Source organism: Atheta coriaria, unplaced genomic scaffold, assembly GCF_025399875.1.
Source record: "Atheta coriaria isolate IRGN ID8LTWV9N9 unplaced genomic scaffold, Caltech_Dcor_3.1 hic_scaffold_3_pilon, whole genome shotgun sequence".
NCBI classification, from domain to species: domain Eukaryota; kingdom Metazoa; phylum Arthropoda; class Insecta; order Coleoptera; family Staphylinidae; genus Dalotia; species Dalotia coriaria.
The window spans coordinates 9,400,239-9,422,305 of record NW_027045445.1 but is presented as its reverse complement, the minus strand read 5'-3'; the positions used below and the strand labels follow the sequence as shown (position 1 = coordinate 9,422,305).

General features: G+C 40.7%; 1 protein-coding gene across 4 annotated transcripts; it reads right to left on the bottom strand.

The window, feature by feature from the left end:
- Window positions 1-3: 3 nt before the first annotated feature.
- Window positions 4-21,771, bottom strand: LOC135803994 (protocadherin-like wing polarity protein stan). Of its 4 annotated transcripts, none has more exons than XM_065317747.1 (10): window positions 21,613-21,771; window positions 9,717-11,313; window positions 9,530-9,655; window positions 2,893-9,465; window positions 2,401-2,836; window positions 1,748-2,342; window positions 1,247-1,693; window positions 1,018-1,180; window positions 885-916; window positions 4-824 (listed from the first exon to the last, which is right to left on the bottom strand). In XM_065317747.1, exons 2-9 carry the CDS (start codon window positions 11,273-11,275, stop codon window positions 886-888), a joined length of 9,930 nt encoding a protein of 3,309 aa, XP_065173819.1. In that variant the 5' UTR covers window positions 11,276-11,313; window positions 21,613-21,771; the 3' UTR covers window positions 4-824; window position 885. The 4 variants fall into 4 exon arrangements, with proteins under 4 accessions (XP_065173819.1, XP_065173820.1, XP_065173817.1 ...); XM_065317748.1 differs by lacking the exon at window positions 885-916 and having other exon boundaries at window positions 1,247-1,293; window positions 1,366-1,693; XM_065317745.1 differs by lacking the exon at window positions 885-916 and having other exon boundaries at window positions 21,613-21,770.
- Window positions 21,772-22,067: the final 296 nt, after the last annotated feature.

Sequence of the window (22,067 nt, the reverse complement as noted above, 5' to 3'; positions counted from 1 at the left end):
TCCTTTCGTCATTTAATCATGTATAATAAGACTTTAATAGTGTAAATACATAAAAAGGAATGCATTAATATAATATCTTATATAAATTACACTATGGAACAATAGAATTGCACAAAACGTACAAAAAATCGTGTGGAAAAATCAGTCCGATGAGATCTCAATGTTTGTTTACACGTCCTCACCCTTCCTAGGAAAATACACAGTTCACTCAAGAGTACAAAAAGCTACTTTAGGCACTGTTAAATCCTGGCAAATAATAGCATACTTCGGTCGAAATTATTTAAACTAACCAACTAGACGTCGACGAATATCACAAATACGAATATTGCGTCGATTAAGTACGTACAAAACCTTACGGTGCTCGCGTTGACGCATCGACAACCACGAACTCTATGGCAAAAATACAATTTTTTTACACGCTAATAAAATCTGTGTACAAGTATATAAATATAAATATCTTCCCACAAGTGTCATGGTATATTCGCTGAAAAAAAGCAAGCAATAAATATGTCTTTTCTTCGCTTTGATCGCGTGGCAAATTTGTTTGCAGATTGGCGGGATTGTCGTTCGTCTTCCTTCATCGCTAAAACAGTCTTAATCAAAGTCAATTCCTCGTGAACGCCTCAAACCTATCACTCTGATGGAATGTCATGTAGATGCTTTGTTTTACAATGCTTGGCAAATCATAAATACTTAAATTAGATTGTGAACTAAAACTTAATTTGTACATATTCGCACTAGAATTACAATGTCGCGTGTTGACGACGCTCAAAGAGAGCTTACACGCTTGGTGCTATACAGATGTCTCCTCATCTATTTCTTTCCTGTGAACAAAAACCTTTTTGTTTAATTTATTGCATTAAGATAGAGGGTCGACACCTCACCTTAATTGTTAAGACCATATTCCCAACACCATCTTTACGTAGGCATGAACAAAGAAAGGGTTATAATAACAGCCAACACCATAAATTAGTTTTCTTGCAAGGTTACATAGAGTAAAATAAAGTAACAACTTACTGTGATGGATCTGGCGTTGAATGATGAGTAGAATGCATCATAGTCGGCATGTGAGGCATCATTGGAGATGGCGATCCCCTGGCACTACCACAAAGCGATCCGTGAACGGAACCTAGTACTGAACCCATCCGGGAACCCATTCTCGGACCGTGATAATCCATGCCTAATAAATTCATTGCATTAAACAATATGGTGTCGTGTGATTACAGATATTTGATTTAATTTATACCTGGATTGTTAATGTCGTTTGTATGCCCTCCAATTGGCGACATCATCCTACTCGACGGCGGATGCATGTAATTATTAGTGGTTAGATGGTCCTCTTCCGCTGTGTAAGGAAATAAATACTTGTCGTCGACGTGGTGTTTCTCTTCCACATCGGAGCATCTATCAGGGTACTCATGGTAGTTCATGTTGTCATGTGGCGCACCCAATTTGTAGTTGCTTTTGCCTAAATTACTCAGTGTGCCCAAATTGCCCAGATTGCCCATGTGACCCATATTAGTGACGTATTGTTGATCGTAATGTGCTCGCATCATGTACTGTTCCGACTGCGTTGGTGGTACGTACGTTTCACCTGGCATTTCAGGGTTTGGTAGAGGATTGGGTGAGCCTGTTTTATGGCAGAATTCGTTATCGGAACCAGTCTCTGCTGACCAACGACCAACTTCAGGCACTATCATAAAGTTAGAATTAAAATCACAAACGAAATTAATAATTAAATTATTACCTGAACCATGGAGATATGACTCCGGCAGTTGACTGGACCATCGAGGACCGTAAGGTTGCACAGCAGGGAACAGTTGCGATTTGGTCACAACGTTCAATGCAGGTGGAGTTCCACATCTGGTTACCACATGCTCTGTGATGTTGGGAAGGTAACCCTGACGTGATTGGCCATTACTTTTAGTACGATGTCTTCTTGTACTAGATTCGTCGTCGTCGGAAGAGTGACTAGACGCTAAATCCAGACTACGACCCTCGGAACCATCCGAATCTGAATCACTCTCTCCACCACCATGACCATGACCATGTCCATGTCCTGAATGTTCACGTGTGTGTCGTCTTTCTCTGCGATCTTCTTCTGGAATCTCCCTATGGCGGTGTAGAGCAGACTCATGATCAAAACCGCGAAGGTACGAAGGAACATCGCTTGTAGAGTTGTAGTTTGAAGTACTCGTTGAAGTGTGTCTTAAGTGAGTATCGCTTCGATAGGGACTTGAGCTAGTTTTAGTTGTTGAACGCGAGGTGGTACTCGAGGTGGAGATGCCAACGTTCCTGCGGACTGCCTCAATTGCACTTGAATGGTAAGCCAATGCAGAACGCTAAAACAACAAATATTAAATCAATATTTTAGCCGGAAATATACGGACCACTGTTTACCGATTGCGCATTGATGTTTTGACTGCTTGTGCTGCCCACACCCGCCACTGAGTTGTTCTCCAAGAGAGGCACCTTCTTCCCCATGCAACGTAGAATCATGTGCACTAGATGTTGTCGCACCCTGTTGTTTGCAATGCAATAACCCAACAATGAGAATATTGCGTGTATCAAAACTGCTACTGACAAAAACGGAGTCAGGAGTGGATGTTTTTCTGAAGCTGCCAATAGTGCCAGTACCCAGGCACCTCCCAATAAAGGTAAGGCAACAACAGAGACCCATAGTAGGGACCTTAGGTTACCGAAACCCATTACGTGGTCTTGGAGTGTAAAAGCAGCACGAACGGCAAACAACAGCACGCACAAGTTGAAGAAAACCAAAATGGAGATTGGACCCACCACTGACCATATAACGCTTTCATACAACGATACCCAGCAGCTGAAATCATATACATTTAAAAAAAAATACTTAATAGTGTGATGGAATAAACTTACAAGTAATAGTTGCCATATTGATGAGCTCGTACACCAACAGCCAAACTGACAATCACCGCAGGCAAGACATATCCAATGCAATAGTAGAACCTCATAGGCCCATGATTAATATCCCTCATTTCTGTCAGCATTCTGTATAGATGTATTGCGTCCACTAACATCCACGCGAATCCACCCAGCCACAGATAATGCAAACTCATCGCAAACAATTTACAAGCAATTTCATTGGAAACCATTGGCCTTCTTGCCTTCAACGCTATGAAATACAATAACTCTGCCAAGAATACGCAAAGCACCAGATTCTTTCTGATTGTGTTTGAGTTAGTTTGCGCTCCACGCAAAAACGCCAAACATAAATATGTAGCGAATAAAAGCGGCAAAGCAATCGAGAAGCAACTGTACGTCGAGATATTCTCCATTAAAGACGGCTCGGGAATGTATTCCAAATCCACTACATCAACGAGAACAGCGAAAGTTGATAGATGATTGCAAGTACAGTTTACCAACAGCGGATCATCAGAATCCAGATCAAACCAATCGCTGTCAAGTTCAGTGTGACATCCTACTCGAGACCATTCACCAAAACCTCGTGCGGTTGACCAGTGCACGCATTGAGGATTTGATCTTTCATTGAAAATCATCTTCTCTTGATCCAGCCAGATTTGCAATCTAATTGGAAGATCCAAAACTACATTGCTTAAACTTTTATACAGCAGTTTCTGATTGGAGCGTTTAAAACGTTCAGATCTCAGGTATGCATCGTTTTCATGTTTGTCATCAGCGAATGATTTCTTATCAAATTCTTTAAAATTCATTCCTGATGGTAGTAAGCCTTCTTCGAAAAACACCTTGGGTTGGTTTTTAGTCGATGGGGAAACGGCGTTCACATATTCAGGCACAAGTATGCTAACTGACATTAGTGGAGATCCGATTGTAATGTCCACACCCCAACGTCTAAGCACGGAATCATCATACAGCGCAGGGAAGAGTTCACCAGCTTGTTTATATTGCGCGTAACTGATAACAGCCCCATTTTCAGGGAGGCTGTGTTTAGTAATCAACTCCCCTGATTCTATTGGTTTAATACCAAGAAGTTTTAAGGGTACTAATATTTTGGATAACATGTCGAATTTACTCCTATCTTGTAAGTAATTGTTGTATTTAGGGAATGCTACCAGAGGTCCTGGTCCACTAGGTGTATTTTGATTTGTAACATCCAAAAATTGTGATGTATCTGGAAGTATGACTTTTTCCGTTGTAAAACTGCTATCAGAAGGTAAAATAATTTCCTGTTCGTATCCAAATAATGATTCTGGAGTGACTACATCCAAACCAATCGCTAAATTAGGTGACACCAACTCAAATGGACTGGTATATGTATCATGTTGACTATCTGACAAGATATTGATGTACATTGCAAGTGAAGAAACGAGTAGCTCAGCACTACCATCACTTAAGTCAGTGATGCGTTTCCAATGCGAATCGTACTTCTGGTCCAATATGGCGCTTGCTGAATGCACAATGTTGTTGATATAATCTTTATCTTGACTGTGAGTTAAATTAAGTCCGTGCATGCGATTTTCGTGTTTAAGCAACTCCTGAATCAAATCATAAGTGATCAAGACATCAGCTCCATAAAGTGTTGGTGTTACATTAGTAGCTTTGTGTAAATCCGAAGCTAATTGAATAGCAACAAAAGTGTTTAAATTCAACTCGCCTTTTTCAATCATCGATAACTGATTTCTCAATTCGACAAATCGATCGGAAGTGCAATTGAACAAATCAGGAGCCTGCCATCCGCCGAGTTGATTATCGCAAGCCCGAGCTGCCTTTCCATGACTTCCTTTCGGGCATACTTCAATTGCTTCAATTCCAAACGAAGTGCGAGGCCACCAAATCTCATTCGCTGCACTTCTTGGACAACCATCATAAACCACCTCACATCCTCTCAATGTAATCTCAGCATACGGATTCGGACACGCATCGCATTTTTGTCCGATAACACCTTCCCTGCATCGGCATTGACCAGTTTCATGATCACATTGAGGACTGAAAGATCCTGTCAAATAACAATCACATGGAATGCATTTTGTTGATCCTTTTGGTTGATAGTGATTTTCTTTACAGCGACATTGCCCATTTTTCTTATCACAATCCGGATTGTATCCTGCCTCTGTATCACAGTGACACGGTCCACAAACAGGGAAACCCCACCATGACGCAGGGCAAGGCTGGGCTTGTTTCGTCTCACAGTATTCACCACTATACGTTGAGGAATTGCAATTACATTGATACCCTCTTACGTTATGTTCTTCTTCACAAACAGCATTATTTTCACAAGGGTTTTTCGAACAGACTGGAATGCACAGAGGTCCGACATATCCAGGATTGCATTCGCAGTGTGAATGTCCCCAGGAAGTGATGCATTGTGCATTAAGTGGACATTCAGTCTGACACTCATCCAAAGACCCACATCCGTCTAAAACATTTTCGCGCACAGTTGGCCGAGATAATATCGTTTGAGATGTTCCAATTCGGACATCCTGCACGCATCCTTCGAGATAATTATATCCAACGTTGTTGTAGGAAATATCTGGACTTCCAATTAATATTTTACCAACGTATAATCCTTGGATCTTAGCATTGAATGGAACTAAATTGTTCTTCTCGCCGTAGTCTAATGAAAGTTTTATCTCGTTACCTAACCAAGTAACTTCTATATGATGCCATTGACCATCCGCTAGAGGTTTCGATGTTAAATTGAATGACTCACCATTGTAGGAGTACAAAACAAGTCCTGATTTTAATGATAGTACTGCTGAACTATTTTGGCCAACTTGCACAGACATAAGGAATGTGTCAGGCTGGCGGGTTCTTACTGACAACGAGTTTAACCATGGTAGTTGAATTGGTCTCAACAACGGATTAAAAGACAACATACCATCGCCTTCAAACCTCCATGGTTTTCCTATGCTTTCACTACAATCCCGTCCACTGAATCCTTCAGGACAATCACACTGGTACATACTCCAACCCTCTTTGCACACACCGTCGTTTCTACAAGGTCTTGAAGAGCAAAAGTTCCTTCTTTCCGGACAACCAGGTACAGTACCATTGTCAGCAACGTATGAGTTCAAATCTACGAATCTATAATCAACGTGGAAATCACTAATGCAACCTTCATAATGATGATTATGCGCTTGGAATTGTGCTGGCAATGTAGGCAATCCACCAAGTTGCAGTGGTCCGGTCAAATCCAAAAATCTATGGCAAGTTTCCGTCAACGACGCGCATCTACTTTCTAAAGTGTGTTCGACAAATCCTGCGCAAGCCCATTGTCCACCCAGTTCATCTCCAAACTTCAGCGCTAGGGCAGTATCACATTCATCTAAAGAAAGAGTTACCTTCTTGTTAAAGTAAGCCACAGTAACAGTGTGCCATTTTCCATCAGCGACACCACCAGGAATATTAGCCTCAACATGACTAACTTCACTACCCAATGAAAATGAAAACTGTACACCACCATTAATAATCTCCAGTGCAATAAAGTCATGTAATTCATTATATCGTCCATTATAAAGCAACAAACCATTCGGGCTCAAAGTCGCAAATTTCATTTGCAAATGCAATCGATGTCGCTGCTTCAAACTTGGAAACGTCAGAAAAGAGTTTTTACTAAAACTACGACTTTTCAGCTCACATAATGGCGTGTAATGTTCTTGTCCTGTTATCGGTGAACAATCTTCGCAAACAAAACCGCCTTTATGCCTAGGTGTGCAAGTTGCTCCACTGCGACAAACATTCGGTTTGCACGGGTCTGTATTTAATTTAATTTCGCAGTTATTGCCGGAGTATCCCGGTTGGCAAACGCAAGTATATCCACCTTCTTTGATTCGGCACGTGCCGTTGTTCTGACACGGTGCGCTGTAACATAAATTCACTTCGGTGTCACAAAGGTAATGCTCCCTCGATCCAGTGAAGCCCTCAGGGCATTGACAAGTAAACGTAGTCACCGGATAAATCGGCCGAAATAGTACTGTATTACTAGAAATAAATCCAGAGGCGTTGCCAAACTTCAAAACAGTTAAACACTCTTCGTAATTAAGACATGGCTCACTAACACAGAGATTATCGTCAAAAGGTAAAATCTGTACGGTTGATAATCTGGCAAGTATAGCTCGGTTGAGATAAACTCTTTCTTTCAAAAACTGCTGGGAGTAGTAATCTTCTCGTGGCACATCAGGCCTTTTGACAGAAAAACTCACATTGAGAATTTTATTCTGCACGTCGATATCATCCTGTATACTAAAGATGAAAATATTTTCCTTGGGACATGGAATAATTGCTGCAAGGCCATCAACAAAGAAACTTAGCAATGGTGAAAGGAAAGCTTCTTTCGTCATATCATTCAACCTGACTGTGATTGAACTAAAGAGCATCTCTTCAGTGATGAGTTTAACGGTCAATTGCATAATGGCTTTTATATCATTAATACCATCAGTAACCGAAACCTCCATGGTGGCAATCTTTGGAACGTTTGTATTCAATTGAGGACTTAGTTGAAGTTGTCCCGTGCTTTCATTTAAAGCAACTAAATTCGCGTTGTTTCCGGATAATATCCTAAAATGCAGTTTATCTGACACATCCGCATCGTACGCCGGAATTTTACCTATCGGACCAGTTGGGAAACAGTCCTTATAGTTATTGAATAAAACATGGAAGTCCTTTAGAACCGGAGCGTTGTCATTGACATCGATGATAACCACTTCTACATGCACATCGTTTCGTAATGGCGGACTCGCAGCCCTTACAATGAGATCAAACTTTTTCCTCGAGCTTTCATAATCCAATTCAGTCATTGTAATCAATTCAGCTTTTTCGGACCCTGGGCGTGTTATCAAACTGAAACTTTCTGAATCTTCTCCTCCAATGATTGAATATTGTACAATTGCATTAACACCATCGTCGGGATCTTTTGCGTAGATTTCTCCTACTGTTGATCCAATTGGAGAGTTTTCCGATATATACAAAGTGATTTTATCTGATTCAAATGTAGGTGGGGAATCATTCACGTCTTCAATGCGAATGACTACAGGAACTGTTGTGCTCAACGCTGGACTACCTCTATCAATAGCAGATGCTTCAAGATTGTACACAGCAACTGATTCCCTGTCTAAACCTTTATGTGTTCTAATGACTCCACTAGTTGGATCAATCACAAAGGAACCATCTTCCATGTCTTTTTCACTGAGAATATAACGAATTCGTCCATTCAATCCAATATCTGCATCGGTAGCTGATACCTGCACAACACTAGTACCTAACAATGCATCCTCCAATACACTACCGCTATATTGTAGTTGTTTAAATATCGGATAATTATCATTGATATCAGTCACAGTGATTTCTACATCCGTAGTATCTGATAATGGCGGATGACCACCATCTCGAGCTGTTACAGTCAACAAATAACCCGAAACAGATTCTCTATCCAATAACTTTGTGGTTATGATAGCTCCAGTTTGTGGGTTGATGGTAAAAGGTTGCACCTCAACGGAATCTTCACCTAACGTGTAAGTTATCTTCGCGTTAATACCTACATCATTATCACTTGCTGTCACCAACAGCACTGTGTACCCAATTTGTACATCTTCATTAACACTGACGGAATAGGGCGCAGAGTCAAACACAGGTGCAAAATTATTTGCATCTGATACATTCACATACACTGTAGCAGTGTCAGTCCTACCACCTGAATCCGATGCTGTTACTGTTAGAACGTAACGTTTCTCTTGTTTGTAGTCTAAAGGTTGCGCAACCGTGATTAATCCTCGACCATTTTGTGAAGTTATAGAAAACCTCCCTCTGGTGTTACCACTGCTAATCTCATAATGAATCCTTGTATCTTCATCTATATCAGTTGCAGTGACTGATGTTACAGGTGTTCCCGGAGAGTCATCTTCAGCCACAACACAATCGTACACTTTCGGGTCAAAAATCGGATTGTTATCGTTGACATCCTGCACGGTAATAATTATACTAGCACTGGCAGATTGTGGTGGATTTCCTTGGTCACTTGCAATGACCTGGAAACTGTACTTGGGATGTTCTTCCCTATCCAATTCTTTGGTGGTGTAGATCCAGCCAGTATGCGAGTCAACAGACAACGGAATATCTTCAGTAGACATACCCTGTGCGTCCTGGGAAGCGATAGTGTATTTTATGTCAGCGTTGGGACCTTCGTCAGCGTCGTACGCTTGAACTTTGACAATGCTATAGCCGGTAGACACACTTTCCGACACGGATTCTTGAAAAAGTGATGTGTAAAATCGAGGCGCATTGTCATTGACATCTTTTACATTTATTAACAGTTGTGTTGTGTTACTTCTGGCTGGGCTTCCGCCATCTTGTGCGCGTATGACCAATCTATACGAACGAATAGTTTCGTAATCCAAAGGTTTCACAAGTGTTACATCTCCAGTGAGACTGTCGATTGTAAACTGGCTTTGGGTGTTACCCCCGATGATTGCAAAACGAATCGCTGCGTTGTTCCCTTGGTCAGCATCAGTTGCCCTTTTAATTTTAATAAAACCGCAATTATATAAATCCTAAAAATAAAATCAAAATAATAACTTACTTGATATGTGCAACAACAGGATTTTCATTCCAATTGATGTCTTCGTTGACGGTAGCTGTGTAGGCACGTTCCGAAAACTGCGGGTAGTTATCATTGTCATCAAGGACTCGAATGACAACACTCGCACTGCAAAATACCAAGCATAAACATAAACAACCAATTTTAATGCATTTTTGTTTTTATTTACCTTGCACTTCTTCTTGCGCTAGCTGGTGTGGCTTGATCAGTCGCAGTAACAATCAACGTGTAAACCTCAGTTGTCTCCCTATCCAAATTGGTCCGAGTCGTAATCACTCCAGTCTTGGCATCGATTTTAAACGCGTTATTATCTTCTTCGGCAGTACTAATCCCACCTCCATTGACACTCTGCACAGCATACTCCACCTCAGCATTTTTCCCAATATCCTGATCAGTCGCTTTCAGAGTCAACACAGTGCTTCCAAAACTAACACCTTCTCTAACCGTAGCATCATATTCATTCATTTCGAAAGCAGGCGTGTGATCGTTCGCATCCAACACGTTTATCTGCAACATGCTAGTGCCACTTCTCGGCGGAAAACTGTCATCAGTCGCTGTTACTCGGAAATAGTGCACATCTACCAACTCGCGATCAAGTTGCACTTTGGTAGTGACGATTCCCGTCTTCGAATCGATGTCAAACATAGACTGTGTCCTTGAATCCAGCAAGGAAGTCATCGAGTATGTGACAGGTGAGTTTTCTGGATCTCTGGCTTTCAGAGTAGTGACAACCACTCCAGGTTCACATTCTTCCAGTACACTTACAACGTATAAATGTTGTTCAAAGAATGGGCTTTGATTACGTAGTTCCCGTCTAACCCGCTTTGCGATATCAGTATCATTAAAAACTTGATGATGGTAGACAATCTTAAGTCGGTGGTCAGAGTCTAATACTCTGGAATCTTTACACCGAGTAGTGAAAAAGATGACAACTTTCCAGAGTGGTTCCCTGATGCAGACGTCTTCAGCAGCGACGAGGTCACCTTGGGACTGTTCGATTTTAAAGCGTCGATCGCTCACATCAATGAAATCAACATCACATGCTTTTGCTATAGTTTTGGGAAGAAATGCAGACACAGAGTTGACAAACTGCGACTGTCTCAAACAGATCTTCCTCCATTTATCAGCAGTCGGAATAGCAAAAGACGCATAAGTCTCCGAAATCCATTGTTTCGCATCGGTAATTCGTGTTCTTACATTTGGATGCGCCCGATGCAGAAATGGATTGTATGTAATGCTCCTCCTGCTTCTGGAACCGCCTTCTAAGCCAAACTCCGCCTCCAAATCCTCCTCCTCCGCATCTTTGGAACATTCCTTGCCGACGATGAATATTCTCAACGGCAGACTGTAGTAGTCAATGTCTCGCAGCCTATTCGAAGTGGAGTCTATATGCACGGTGAATAGATTCGGATAGTAGAGTGAGTTGCACTCCAGTCGTTGTTTGAGCGAGACGCGACCGTTGTGCGGGTCGACCCGGAGGAGGCGCGACACGAATGACGCCGAGCGCTCCAAATTGATTTTGTAATCGCGCTCGGAGCCCAGCTTGTACACCGACGCGTCGAAGATGAGGTCGCCGGGTAGTTGGTCCTCGGTGACGAGCAGGAGGTAGCACGCGCATGATTGCAACGACGCGAGTAATACCAGCGCCGCCCCCGTGAGTCCCAGCAGGCTACGCCTACTTCGATGTGTTTGCGTTCGCATTGGTCGAAATGGTGCGTGGGCGGTCATTGCGCAGCCGCATCGTTAACTGGGCGGCATAATTCGATCTGAAACAACAACCAAAACATTCACAATCACACAGTACATACCACACCGTAATTGAAATAAACAGTTAAGAGGAAATTCTTGGTACGAGAAAATTTCAACGTGGCTATAAATAATTTAAACTTATAGCTACATCAGGTTGTTTGCTAACAACCGCGGTATTATAACGGAAACTCTCGCGTCCGTCCGCTACGGTGAATGAAATGAAGCGAAAACTTTCTAGCGCGCGCGCACGTCTAATAACACTCACTTTGCGCGAATTGCTGAATCTTCAGAAGAACAAAACACGGCGAGTCTGGGTCGGCGCGTTCGAAGTGTCAATCAAGTCCGTTTTAATTACCCACCGTCGTGTGGTAATAATGGTGTTTGATGGCGGTACGGTCGTGCACGCTGCGAGCGCATTAAATCGCAGTGAGCGGAACTCACGTCCCGTGAGGGGTGTTTTTCGAGACGTTTGTTACCCAAATCGCCCAAAACGCAACGACTTTGCGCGGCGTAACGATGTATAAATCTAAACGCACCTTACCTTCGAATGTAAGATGGAATGGATGCTGGAAAGGTAGCAGAAGAAATAAAAAAGCAGGTCAAGTGGAACGAATCTAAATCACCGGCGCGAGTAATTACTCGCCGACCTTTTTTTGAAAGGGATGCAGACCTTTCAAAAACAAATCGTTACCTGTTTTGATTACTCGAGGATTCTAATAAAATTAACGATAAAAAATAATTTTTTTTCATTTTATTTTTTTCTTGTTTTTTGACATTTTTTGCAGCTACTTGTGGCTCTTCGGCACGACTCGTCGGCAAATTACATTCGCTATTGCCTACACGCATGCACCTGCATTTTTTTACTGTATGCATACAGCCTTGAGGGAAGTCCTGAGAAAAAAATCAAATTACTATGCAATTGCCGTCGACTCTCGCTCGCCTCACTTGCTCGCGGCTGAGCAAGAAGAGGTAAAAGGTAAAACGCCAGCGCCAGAACACAGGTAAAGGTAGACGAAGACCTTTGGGAACTCGGTTGATTCTCGCGAGACTCTTCAAGTTTCTATTAGACCAACCAGAAGAGTGTGCGCTTGCCGCGCAGTGTGCACGCAACCTATTTTTGCGCTTTTATGCCTTGATATTTCTTCGAGAGAGTATTTCAACTCTTTTTATTTTAAGTTCATAAGAGCTTTCGCGTTCGCTTCTATGCACATTCCGCTTGGGGCTTCCTGAGATTTTTTCAGCTAAATTTATATATTTTTTGTACTATTTGTGTGCTTGAGGTAAAATTCGCAGCTAACGCACGAATGAGCTTTGGCAGGATTTACCGTATCCTGGGATTATGTTACTGCAACGTAAGCTGTAAGCTCACGATGTAAACTGTAAGGCATCCTAGGTTATTAAGAGGAAATTGAACTTCAGCGGAAGAAAAAATACACACAAAGACAAAAATTTGATGATGACATGTTGATGCAACGGAAAAAAAAAACTCCAACCGCCGAGTTGCAGCGCACGGAAAAGTTGAAATATAAAGTTGAACCAGTTCTCGAGACGCCGAGAAGTGAAGAAACACGTCGCAACATAATAAACGCGTATCGTATCAGAGTTTATGATAGAAAAATAGAATACCAAGAAGTCGCACTTCGGCAGACTCGCGCTGCAATTGTATGAAATATCAAGAGTTTGCTGTTTTGCTAAACTGGAAGCATGGCTCGAGAGAAGAAAGAAGTTTATACAAGTTCAACGTCGTCATCTCGTCATCGAGTTCGAGTTTCACCTCCACTCCATATTTATAACATAATACACGCGCTCCAAACACAGAATACACAACAGCAGCGAAAGGAAGCAAACGCGGTAACAGAGCATTCCTAATTCTGTTTGTTTCTACGTTTCTTAAGCCACCACAGCAAAGTTCTTTCAGTTTTGTTGTGTTTGCTGCATGCGCTTCGTTTGCTTTATACACTTGCTTAACGCTACTTACTATGAATAGACCGACATGTTCTGCTTGCATTTCTATGGCATCTCATGAAGCTGATCATGAAAGAAGAAAGACGTACGGGCGCATGTTGCGTGATTATCTCTTCACGACGGCGACGACAACGAGTTACTTGCTGCTTGTTTAAATGTTTAATATTCAACGCATTGCAACAGCTGAATTTGCAACAACTACAAGTTGTATCCAAACATTTAAAAATTTATTTATTTTAAGTCTTCTTTATTTAATCAGTAATTATTTGATTGAATTCAATTTCCTCTTTGGTTTTTAAACTTTAAATTAATCGTCCTCCGCGTCACGGATTCATGTTAATTAATAAACTCCACAGCAGTGGACGTCTATAAAAGCGTATGAAACTACTACAACTCTATATCTAGAAAATGTACCGAATTCCATCGGAATGTAAATTTCAATTCAAGATAGCAGCCAGCGGCAAAGAAGCAGCGCATACTGATGAATACCGAATCGGTTCGTGAATGCTCGCCTGAATCCCACCTCAATGGTGAATACGTAAGTAGCAAGCGACGAGCGCCAAAGATTCCTTCTGCTTCGTTAAAATGCACGGGCTTTGAATTAACGCTATCGCGGAACGATTTAATTAAAATTAACTTTATCTCTGCCGACCAGAGCGCCGCGCACATGCACAACTCCACCAAATGTGCAGCTTTTAGCAACCGGTCTTAATGAGTTTCGGTAGAAAAATAAATTATTTACATATAAATAAATTCTCCAGCAGAAAATGTATAGGAGTATTTCATAAGATGGGCAAATGGTACGTCAGGTATTCGAAATTTCCAATAACGAGAATATGCGACTGGGGTTGGAAGCGGTAATGGTGGAGGCGCCATTATGAGATATTTCCGGTACGCAGGCCGGCTATATTCTCCGTAAATAATACTCCAAGCAACCCGGAAACGACAGCGACGTAAAGCCTTTAATGTGTAGTTATTGCCAATATTATCATAGATAACAGGTAAATTATTACCGAAAGTCACCCTAATTCGTGTTGCTTGAGTGCGCGTTATGTCTTAAAAGCCGCACGCACTCTAGAATCGATTAAAACGCGTTGCGAGTACCAAAATGTTATGCTAATAAACATTCGATTCAAATGTTCATTACGTGTATTGCGGTTAAATGCAAATAATTGCTAATGGTGCAATATATTTGAATAAACTTTCCTTCACATACACACAACGAATTTATTTCTAATTCGCAGCAAGATAGAACAATATTGAAACATTTTAAATGTCACTCGTGTTTGCTTAGAATGCCAGCATGAAATATAGTTTATTGCATTGGTTACTACACTCGGTAGTGTCTTTATGGATTAGTTACGACTTATTAACTTGAATGCAGCGCAACTTATTACGCAAAAGCACAGAGGCTGAGATTTTACGAAAATTGCATTTGATGTGAATATATCGTAATCGCAAGCATGCAATTACCATGAGATCTAGCATGAACTAAGTGGAATGCAGGTATTAACAATTTCAAGGGCCATAATTCATTTATGCTATATAATAATAATTTTAATTTAAAATTAATTACGAAAGTAATACGTCTGCACTGCTGTGTTGAATAAAAGCGTGAATAAAGAATAGTATTCAACACAGTTATTATTATCTGTACAGTTAAATTATTTTTGCCCAAAAGAAAAAAACATTTGCACTAAAAGTTTTTAAATCAAATTTAAAATCCTGGAATTATTGCTTATGATTAAGAACCAAATGCTAATTGCCTACTTTCAATCGCGGCCGTTGTTGCGTTGAAACGGGAAACTTCTTGCGCCAGTGCACACACACCGCTAATGCAAACAGCAATAAAACGTGGATTTATCGAAAACTCAATAAATACAAGAAGCGTACCGCTTGTAACAAAAACGTTAATGAGTTTCGACGCCGATGTGTTCTCAAATCCAAAGCAATTTATAACTAATCAAAAACCGATACTCATTTAATAATTTATTAATTTATGATATATGCGGATAATATGAGATATGCGGTTGGTAATTGCACGGTTTAAATTGAATTTAGTACAAGCGCGGATAGCCGAGTGGAATAAATGTGCAATTAACCAATTTACATGTTTGTGTAATTACCTTTTAGAGTGTGTACGCACTCAATAGGAGATTTACTCAATCACTTTAAAAGTCACTCCAGAAGTAGATATTGGCGATACATTCACTTGGGTCTTGGGCGATTTTCTAGTAAAGAAAACAAGTGATTTGGAATTATTGCCGGTGCATTCGTTTCGAAAGTTTTTGACACACGTAAAAATGTTTGTGTTTTTCTTTTACAATGTTTTTCCAAGTAGGTATTAGGAATAACATAAATTAACGATTTGCAATAAAGCGTAGATTGGAAAGTTGTAATTTCACTTCGTTTTCAATTATGTATTTCTATTAAACAATCGTAAAACAATACTTAATAAATAATATTGTGTGTCCACTTTTAAACGAAATTTTCTTTACTGATTAATATCTTGTACAACATGCAAAGATACAAAGATTTACATGATGAAAGTACCGTCGAAAAAGTGCATCGATAAAAAACAGTGTAAAACAGCGTAAAATTAGACGTTTAGACACGCAGTTTGGCGCATTGTGCAACAAGACGTTTGTATCGCGTTTACAAATGAGGAAATTTAAGACGTGATTGTAATTAGAGAAGTAAAAAAATTACTTTAAACATAGTTATTAAAGAAACAAGAAATATTTCCTTATGAAACGTTATCTTTATGTCCTTGCCCGTTATGAACATTTAAACAATTGTAGAAATGATTATTTTCAAGAGTCATGAAAATTTCAGCAAAAATTTCTGATAAAAGATAAAAATACTGCTGAAAAATGCCAACTTTCCAACAATTTCCACAAATATTCGTGACTCATAAAAATTACGTTTCTTGTAAAGTGGTTCACATTACGTGCGCTTAACGCGAAGAAAGAAAATAATAATTACACAAACGCGAACGGTGAGCCTGTAGCTCTTTTAGTATTTAACAAAACGTAATTAAAGCATAGCAACACGTACTTTGAAGCGTATTTAAAGTTAAGAATCGCGCAAGATCAAGCATTAAAAACCTTTCGCACTAGTTTGCTATGTGGGCACGCCGAGCACATTTCCAGCGTTGTTTTGCTGTTGTTACCGCTGATGAAATTACATCCAAATTAAAGCAGATTAAAGAGAAAGAGTCGAGGCGTCGAGTGTCGAAAGGTATATATAGTGCAGAGTGCAGTAATGGACGCGCCACGCCATCGGCGTCATTAAGTTAATAAATTTCCAGGAAACGCGTGAAAATTACACAAATTGCATGCAGGTGTACCGGTGAGCGTGCGGCGGGAAATCGTGCTGTGGAAAATCTCAACTCTTAGCCGCGAGTATCTAATCATTTATAAACTATATAAATTTTACACACCAGCTTCGCAAAAATGTCAAAATAAACTAAGCGAAGAGAAGTTAATGAAACGTTTTGTTCGTTCGCTGAGCTGCTTAGCAGAATTGTCCAACCGAAACTCATTCGTTCACTCGATTAACGTTGTGCCGGTTTAAATTGATTCGTGGTTAATTTATTAATCAACTGTAAAATCGCGTCCGACCCCGGCTGGAAACCAGAAGTTTAGCGCAGAAAATTAGAGATAAACCGAAGCTTAGCGCACGATTCCGGGTGGAAATTCCGCACGTTTTCCAACTTGCAAACGTCCGCAATGCTCATTAGTTCGGAATCGCATTGATTGATCAGTTTAATCAAGCGTGCGCCGCTGTAAACTCATAAATTCATTATTCACAGCAATTAATCACACGCTTTTTTAATTGTTACTTCATGTACAATTATTTTACGTGCCATTAAAGTAATTCTGTTTCAATTTCAAGAAAACGTGTAAATGTTAAGAGACAAATAATTTTATGACTGAAATTTTTGTAATCATCTGCAAACGGTAGATAGCAATTACCTGATGAACATGAAACCGCACTTACAAGTAGCTTAGGAATCGTTTGATATTTTACTTAAGTCATATCTTAAGTCTTCAACGCGGATGAAAACAGTAATCACACGTCTTCGATGTTTCTCTAGATTCCTCAATTTGCGGCAATTTGTGCGCGACGTTACTTCGAGGAAAAGCGACAGCCGCATGGAGTGAATTTACGAGTTATACGCTGAGTGTATTCAGGCATACGAAGTGGAACTCGCGCGCGCGATGAGAAATAACTTAAATAAGTGAAGCGAGCCGAAGCAATGAAGCAGGTCGCATATCTAGCAGAGTTAAAAGTCTTCGGAGAGAAGCAACAAAAATACCAATCACCTGTCTATTTAAGAATCAGTCGCGGAGACGGCCAGGAAGAGCAAAAGAGTTGGCGTCATTCAATTTGCCACAGAGAGCGAGGCGGATTCGGAGCGCGCAGTTGGAGCGTAAAATCGTTATGCTAGAAAATGTTCGGAATCATCTGCGAAGCCCTTTTTTTATCAGCCACCATTGTGATTCGGCGTACGCTTAAGGTTTACAATGAATGTGAATTTCTAGTTCTCCTGTTAAGGCGATTTAGTTCAAGTTCTTTGCGGGAGGAAAATCAATTTTTCATGTTTTACATCTATTACATAGGAATGCTTCAGAATTATAGAATATTTTTCTTCTACAATAACATCACTAATGTAACAATAAATAAACAGGAAGCTATCACATCACTCGTACCGTTCATCATTTTTTTAATAAAATTTATAACTCAACCGGAAATATAATATAACATTTTTCATAAATTTTTTCACCTTGTATAATCCTAAATCCAAAATGGTTGTCCGTTGGCAAAGCATTTCCAGCAGGAAATGTCTTTCCTCGAAACCATCGCACACAAAAGCCTGACGTTTCTGTCGCTGCTTTTATTCCTTTTCATTTCGTATTTTTATCGCCCGCGCCATTGCCCTGTGTCCTGCTGAACGCGCCCGCTTTATTATATCGGTACCGGCCGCAGAAGCAGCCGGATTCGCAGGATACCACCGCGACACTTGACCGAATGACGCGCACATCGCTTTGTTCACCGGCAGCGGAAAAAAATATGGTGATAAAAGCCCCAATGCTGCGCAAAAAGGGTTTTGCCATAAAACTTATAAAAGCCCGAACGCGGAAAACACTCGCAAGACGAGATAATAATAACAATAAACCCGGAATTGTTGTTACTCTAATACAGCACAGACAAAGACGTTTCATCCAAAATAAAATAAAGTCCAAGTATTAAACACTTGTGCACGATTTTTTCCACAATAAAATGTTCACATGGATATATTACCCGGCACCAGTGACAAAAGCCGTCAAAGGCGGCGTAACACACAAAGTGCAGGAAATTGCATTTCGCTTTTGTGCGCGCAGTGCAAATGTAAAACTAATTTCAACATGCAGCGTACCTACAGTTTAAAAAAGTGTCACAGGTGGTTTGCACATTCGCACATTTCCACCACTTGAATAATTAATTTGAGTAACACCCTACAATTACGTGTACATGCAATTAATTACTTTGTGCGGATGCAGCGTTACGCTTTTAGGAATATTACAATTCTCGCTGGTGAAGGAAAAGCTAATGGAGGTAATAAAGTGTCATCAATAATTCGGTGAGTCTGAATGCAGGAAATTAGGATGTGGAACCGCCGGGCAATAAACGGATATTCCAAATTCTCGAAAACACGTCCAATAAATACATCACTTAGCTTATATTATTCTAAGTTATCGCCCATATCGACGGAACATGAACTGCATCCGAGGGCGACTATGGCAGAGTAATCGAATTATTACATCCAACAAGCAGTTACACTGCTTTAATAGAATCAGTAGCTTAGCGGCGACTTTCATGTTTCCATAAATGTCATTAGGGTGAGAGATTGCTTGAGTTTTTTCCATGGTGATAACTCAATTATTTTGTAATAAATGTGTGAATTTCTCGCTGGAATGTTATTTCACTTTTAATTGAATATTTGCCTTGCAGATCGAATTCTACGATCGGAATTCGATGCGCTATCGAGTTGTGTTGGAGATATACAAGCGGTAGCGATATTTGCATACATCTCCTCCGCCTTAATCACATGCAATCGCGAGATATACGAGATATACGCGTACGCCAGATCGCTAATTAAGTAATTTACGACAACGTCCGAGTTTGTTGAACTTACTGATCGCCGGCGACGCCGGCGTGAAACAACAAGCAAAACAAGAGAAATTCCCCGTTGAGACAAATTTCTCAAACGGTGTTTCATACCATATACAATTTCAAATAGCCTACTACTCGATTACTTACCAAAGAAACAACAAAAGATTAATTTAACACAAAATTCTCGAAAATATAAAAAATTAAAATTAATAGTATACTATAATTTTACTGGTTGTAAGAATGCGTTTCTTTTTCTTTTTTTATATTTATCTATGTAATAACACGTAATATTATAATGTAAAGTACGAACAAGAGCGTGGGACTCTTCATGTTCACGGTCTTCGCGCAGCACGAGGAAGTGCCTACACACAGTCACATTATTCAAGCGTAGAAAAGTAAACAATGTGAGATTGTAAGGTGAACCCGGCGAGGAAAACGCATGAACCCGTCTCACGGGTTAATCAAACCCTATTAAAATGTTAAAACCACATCAGCGAGCAGAACGCACAGAGTAACGTTAATGAATGGCTCGGACAAACATTTTTTGCTCTTTGAATCGGACGCGTCTAGACAGAGGATTGTGGAGTGACCCACGCGATTTTTTGTAATTTAAATTAATCAAAAAGATTTTTACTGAAAATTTAAATTTGTAACTTTGTTATGTTATAACTTTTCATTCTGTTCAAGAAAAATCAGTAATACAATCAGTAATATCAACTTGTACTCTATGAGTAAACTCATCCCCTGATCATTTGTCTCGAAAAAAACACGTCCAAAGGCTCGGGGAGCGTGCCTGACGTGAATTTGCGGAATGAGGGGTTGCTGAGGTCAAAAACTCCCCCAACAACTTTCGGCCCGTGGGGTGAAAATCCCGTCTCGTGTATCTACATTGAAACATTCATACACAGTGTGTGCACAACTGCACAATATTCGATATTGCGTTACACCACCCTCAGAAAAAACCACCGCCAGGACACGCTTCATTGGGATAGTCGGGCCCTATCCCAAACTTTTCACATTTATCGAGATATATGCATTATAGTTTTCTGCATTTCGAAAAACCATTAGTATCATCCATAACTATGAAATATTACTCCTTTGAGTAATACAAAAAACTACTACTGGAATAATTGAAATCCCGAAGCAATCCCTAAAACCCTTACAAAAGGGTTGACAACGCGTGACAAGCGCTATTCTTGCTGAGACGAGATAAAAACAATAGAAACACGGGGGTTGCGCGTTAAAACAAAAGAGCATTGTTCGAATATTGAGGATATATCACGTGTGATCACACAAGTGTAATCCTCACATACTCGCCAACTCATGGGGTGGAATAACAATGTGTCAGGATGAAAATAAAAAGAAAAAAACAGCTGAATGGATGAATTTGTCATGTAAAACCTTAAAAACGAAATTAATTAAAAGCGCCGAAGCCATATGGTTAACAGCAGATCAAGTACCGTCTGTTGGCAAACAATCAACCCTTAAGGAGATCTGTTTACACCGCGTACACTTTCTGAACTTCTAGAGGGAAGTAAAACGTGGTTGGCGATGACTCACCGACAAGTGCTGTTCAGCTGGTCTATACTCTGCCCAAATAAAGGTGATTTAATTAACGCACCGGTGCAAAACCTCTCACTAGGGGTGATTTTGAAAACTTCCAAACACAAAAATAAAACAAATCAAGCACAATGGTTATGTAAAATGTTAGAAATCCAATTGGAAACACACTTTGGCTTGTTTTCCTCGTGATTTATCACTCCGGCAAGTCCTCGCGTGTAAATCAAACAGGATCAACAACTTTTCCGCAAGATTACGTCCCGTCGCACGAAAGATTAACAGGTATCGCGTGTAGCGCAAACTTCTCGGCTGCGCGTTCGGTTGGCGTTCACTTCTTGCGCCCAGTTGCCCGGAGTGCGCTCTCGAGCGGGGAAGGTGCAATGACTCAAGACAGGTATTTAAAAACGCAGCACACAAGCAACAACGCGCGAGACACAACAGCGCACGGTGTGGACGCGGCCGAGGCTGGAGCCGAAGTGAGCTCGGCTCCTTGCGCGCTGCGCACGGACGCGATAGTAGACTCGCTACAGGATAAAACACACGCGGTCGGCGCGACGGTTTTTCGCACGTTATAGGCATGCGATGAATTAAACCACGCGATAATTGTATGCGATTGAAAGATATACACTCACCTCGTGGGTTATGCGTTGTTGCGAGATGAATTTCCACGTTGTTCAGGCGGATTTTCACTGATAAACACACTGCCGCACACGACGCATGGATGCACTCACGCCGCCATCTTACTGTTTACGTGCGGCGTCCTTTGCGCTCATGTGTGTCGGGAGGACTTGTGTGCTTTGTCGGCGAGTCGCGACGCTCGCGTGCTGCGCGACGGGTACGAGGGGAGCGGACACCTGCTCGCGTACTCCTGCGTACTCTTGCGTTTACGGTTTAACTCGCTTGCGATTGTCTACAATTTCACATTCAGAAGATCCGTGGTTCCGGATGGCGCCACCGCGAGTTGTGGCAGCATTGTCAAAGAAGTGATTCATAGAATATTTCTGAACTAAATTCACAGAATTCTATTTTAACTTCACGGTTTTTATTGTTGTAGATACGTTTTTAATATTTTTCACTATAAATTTTT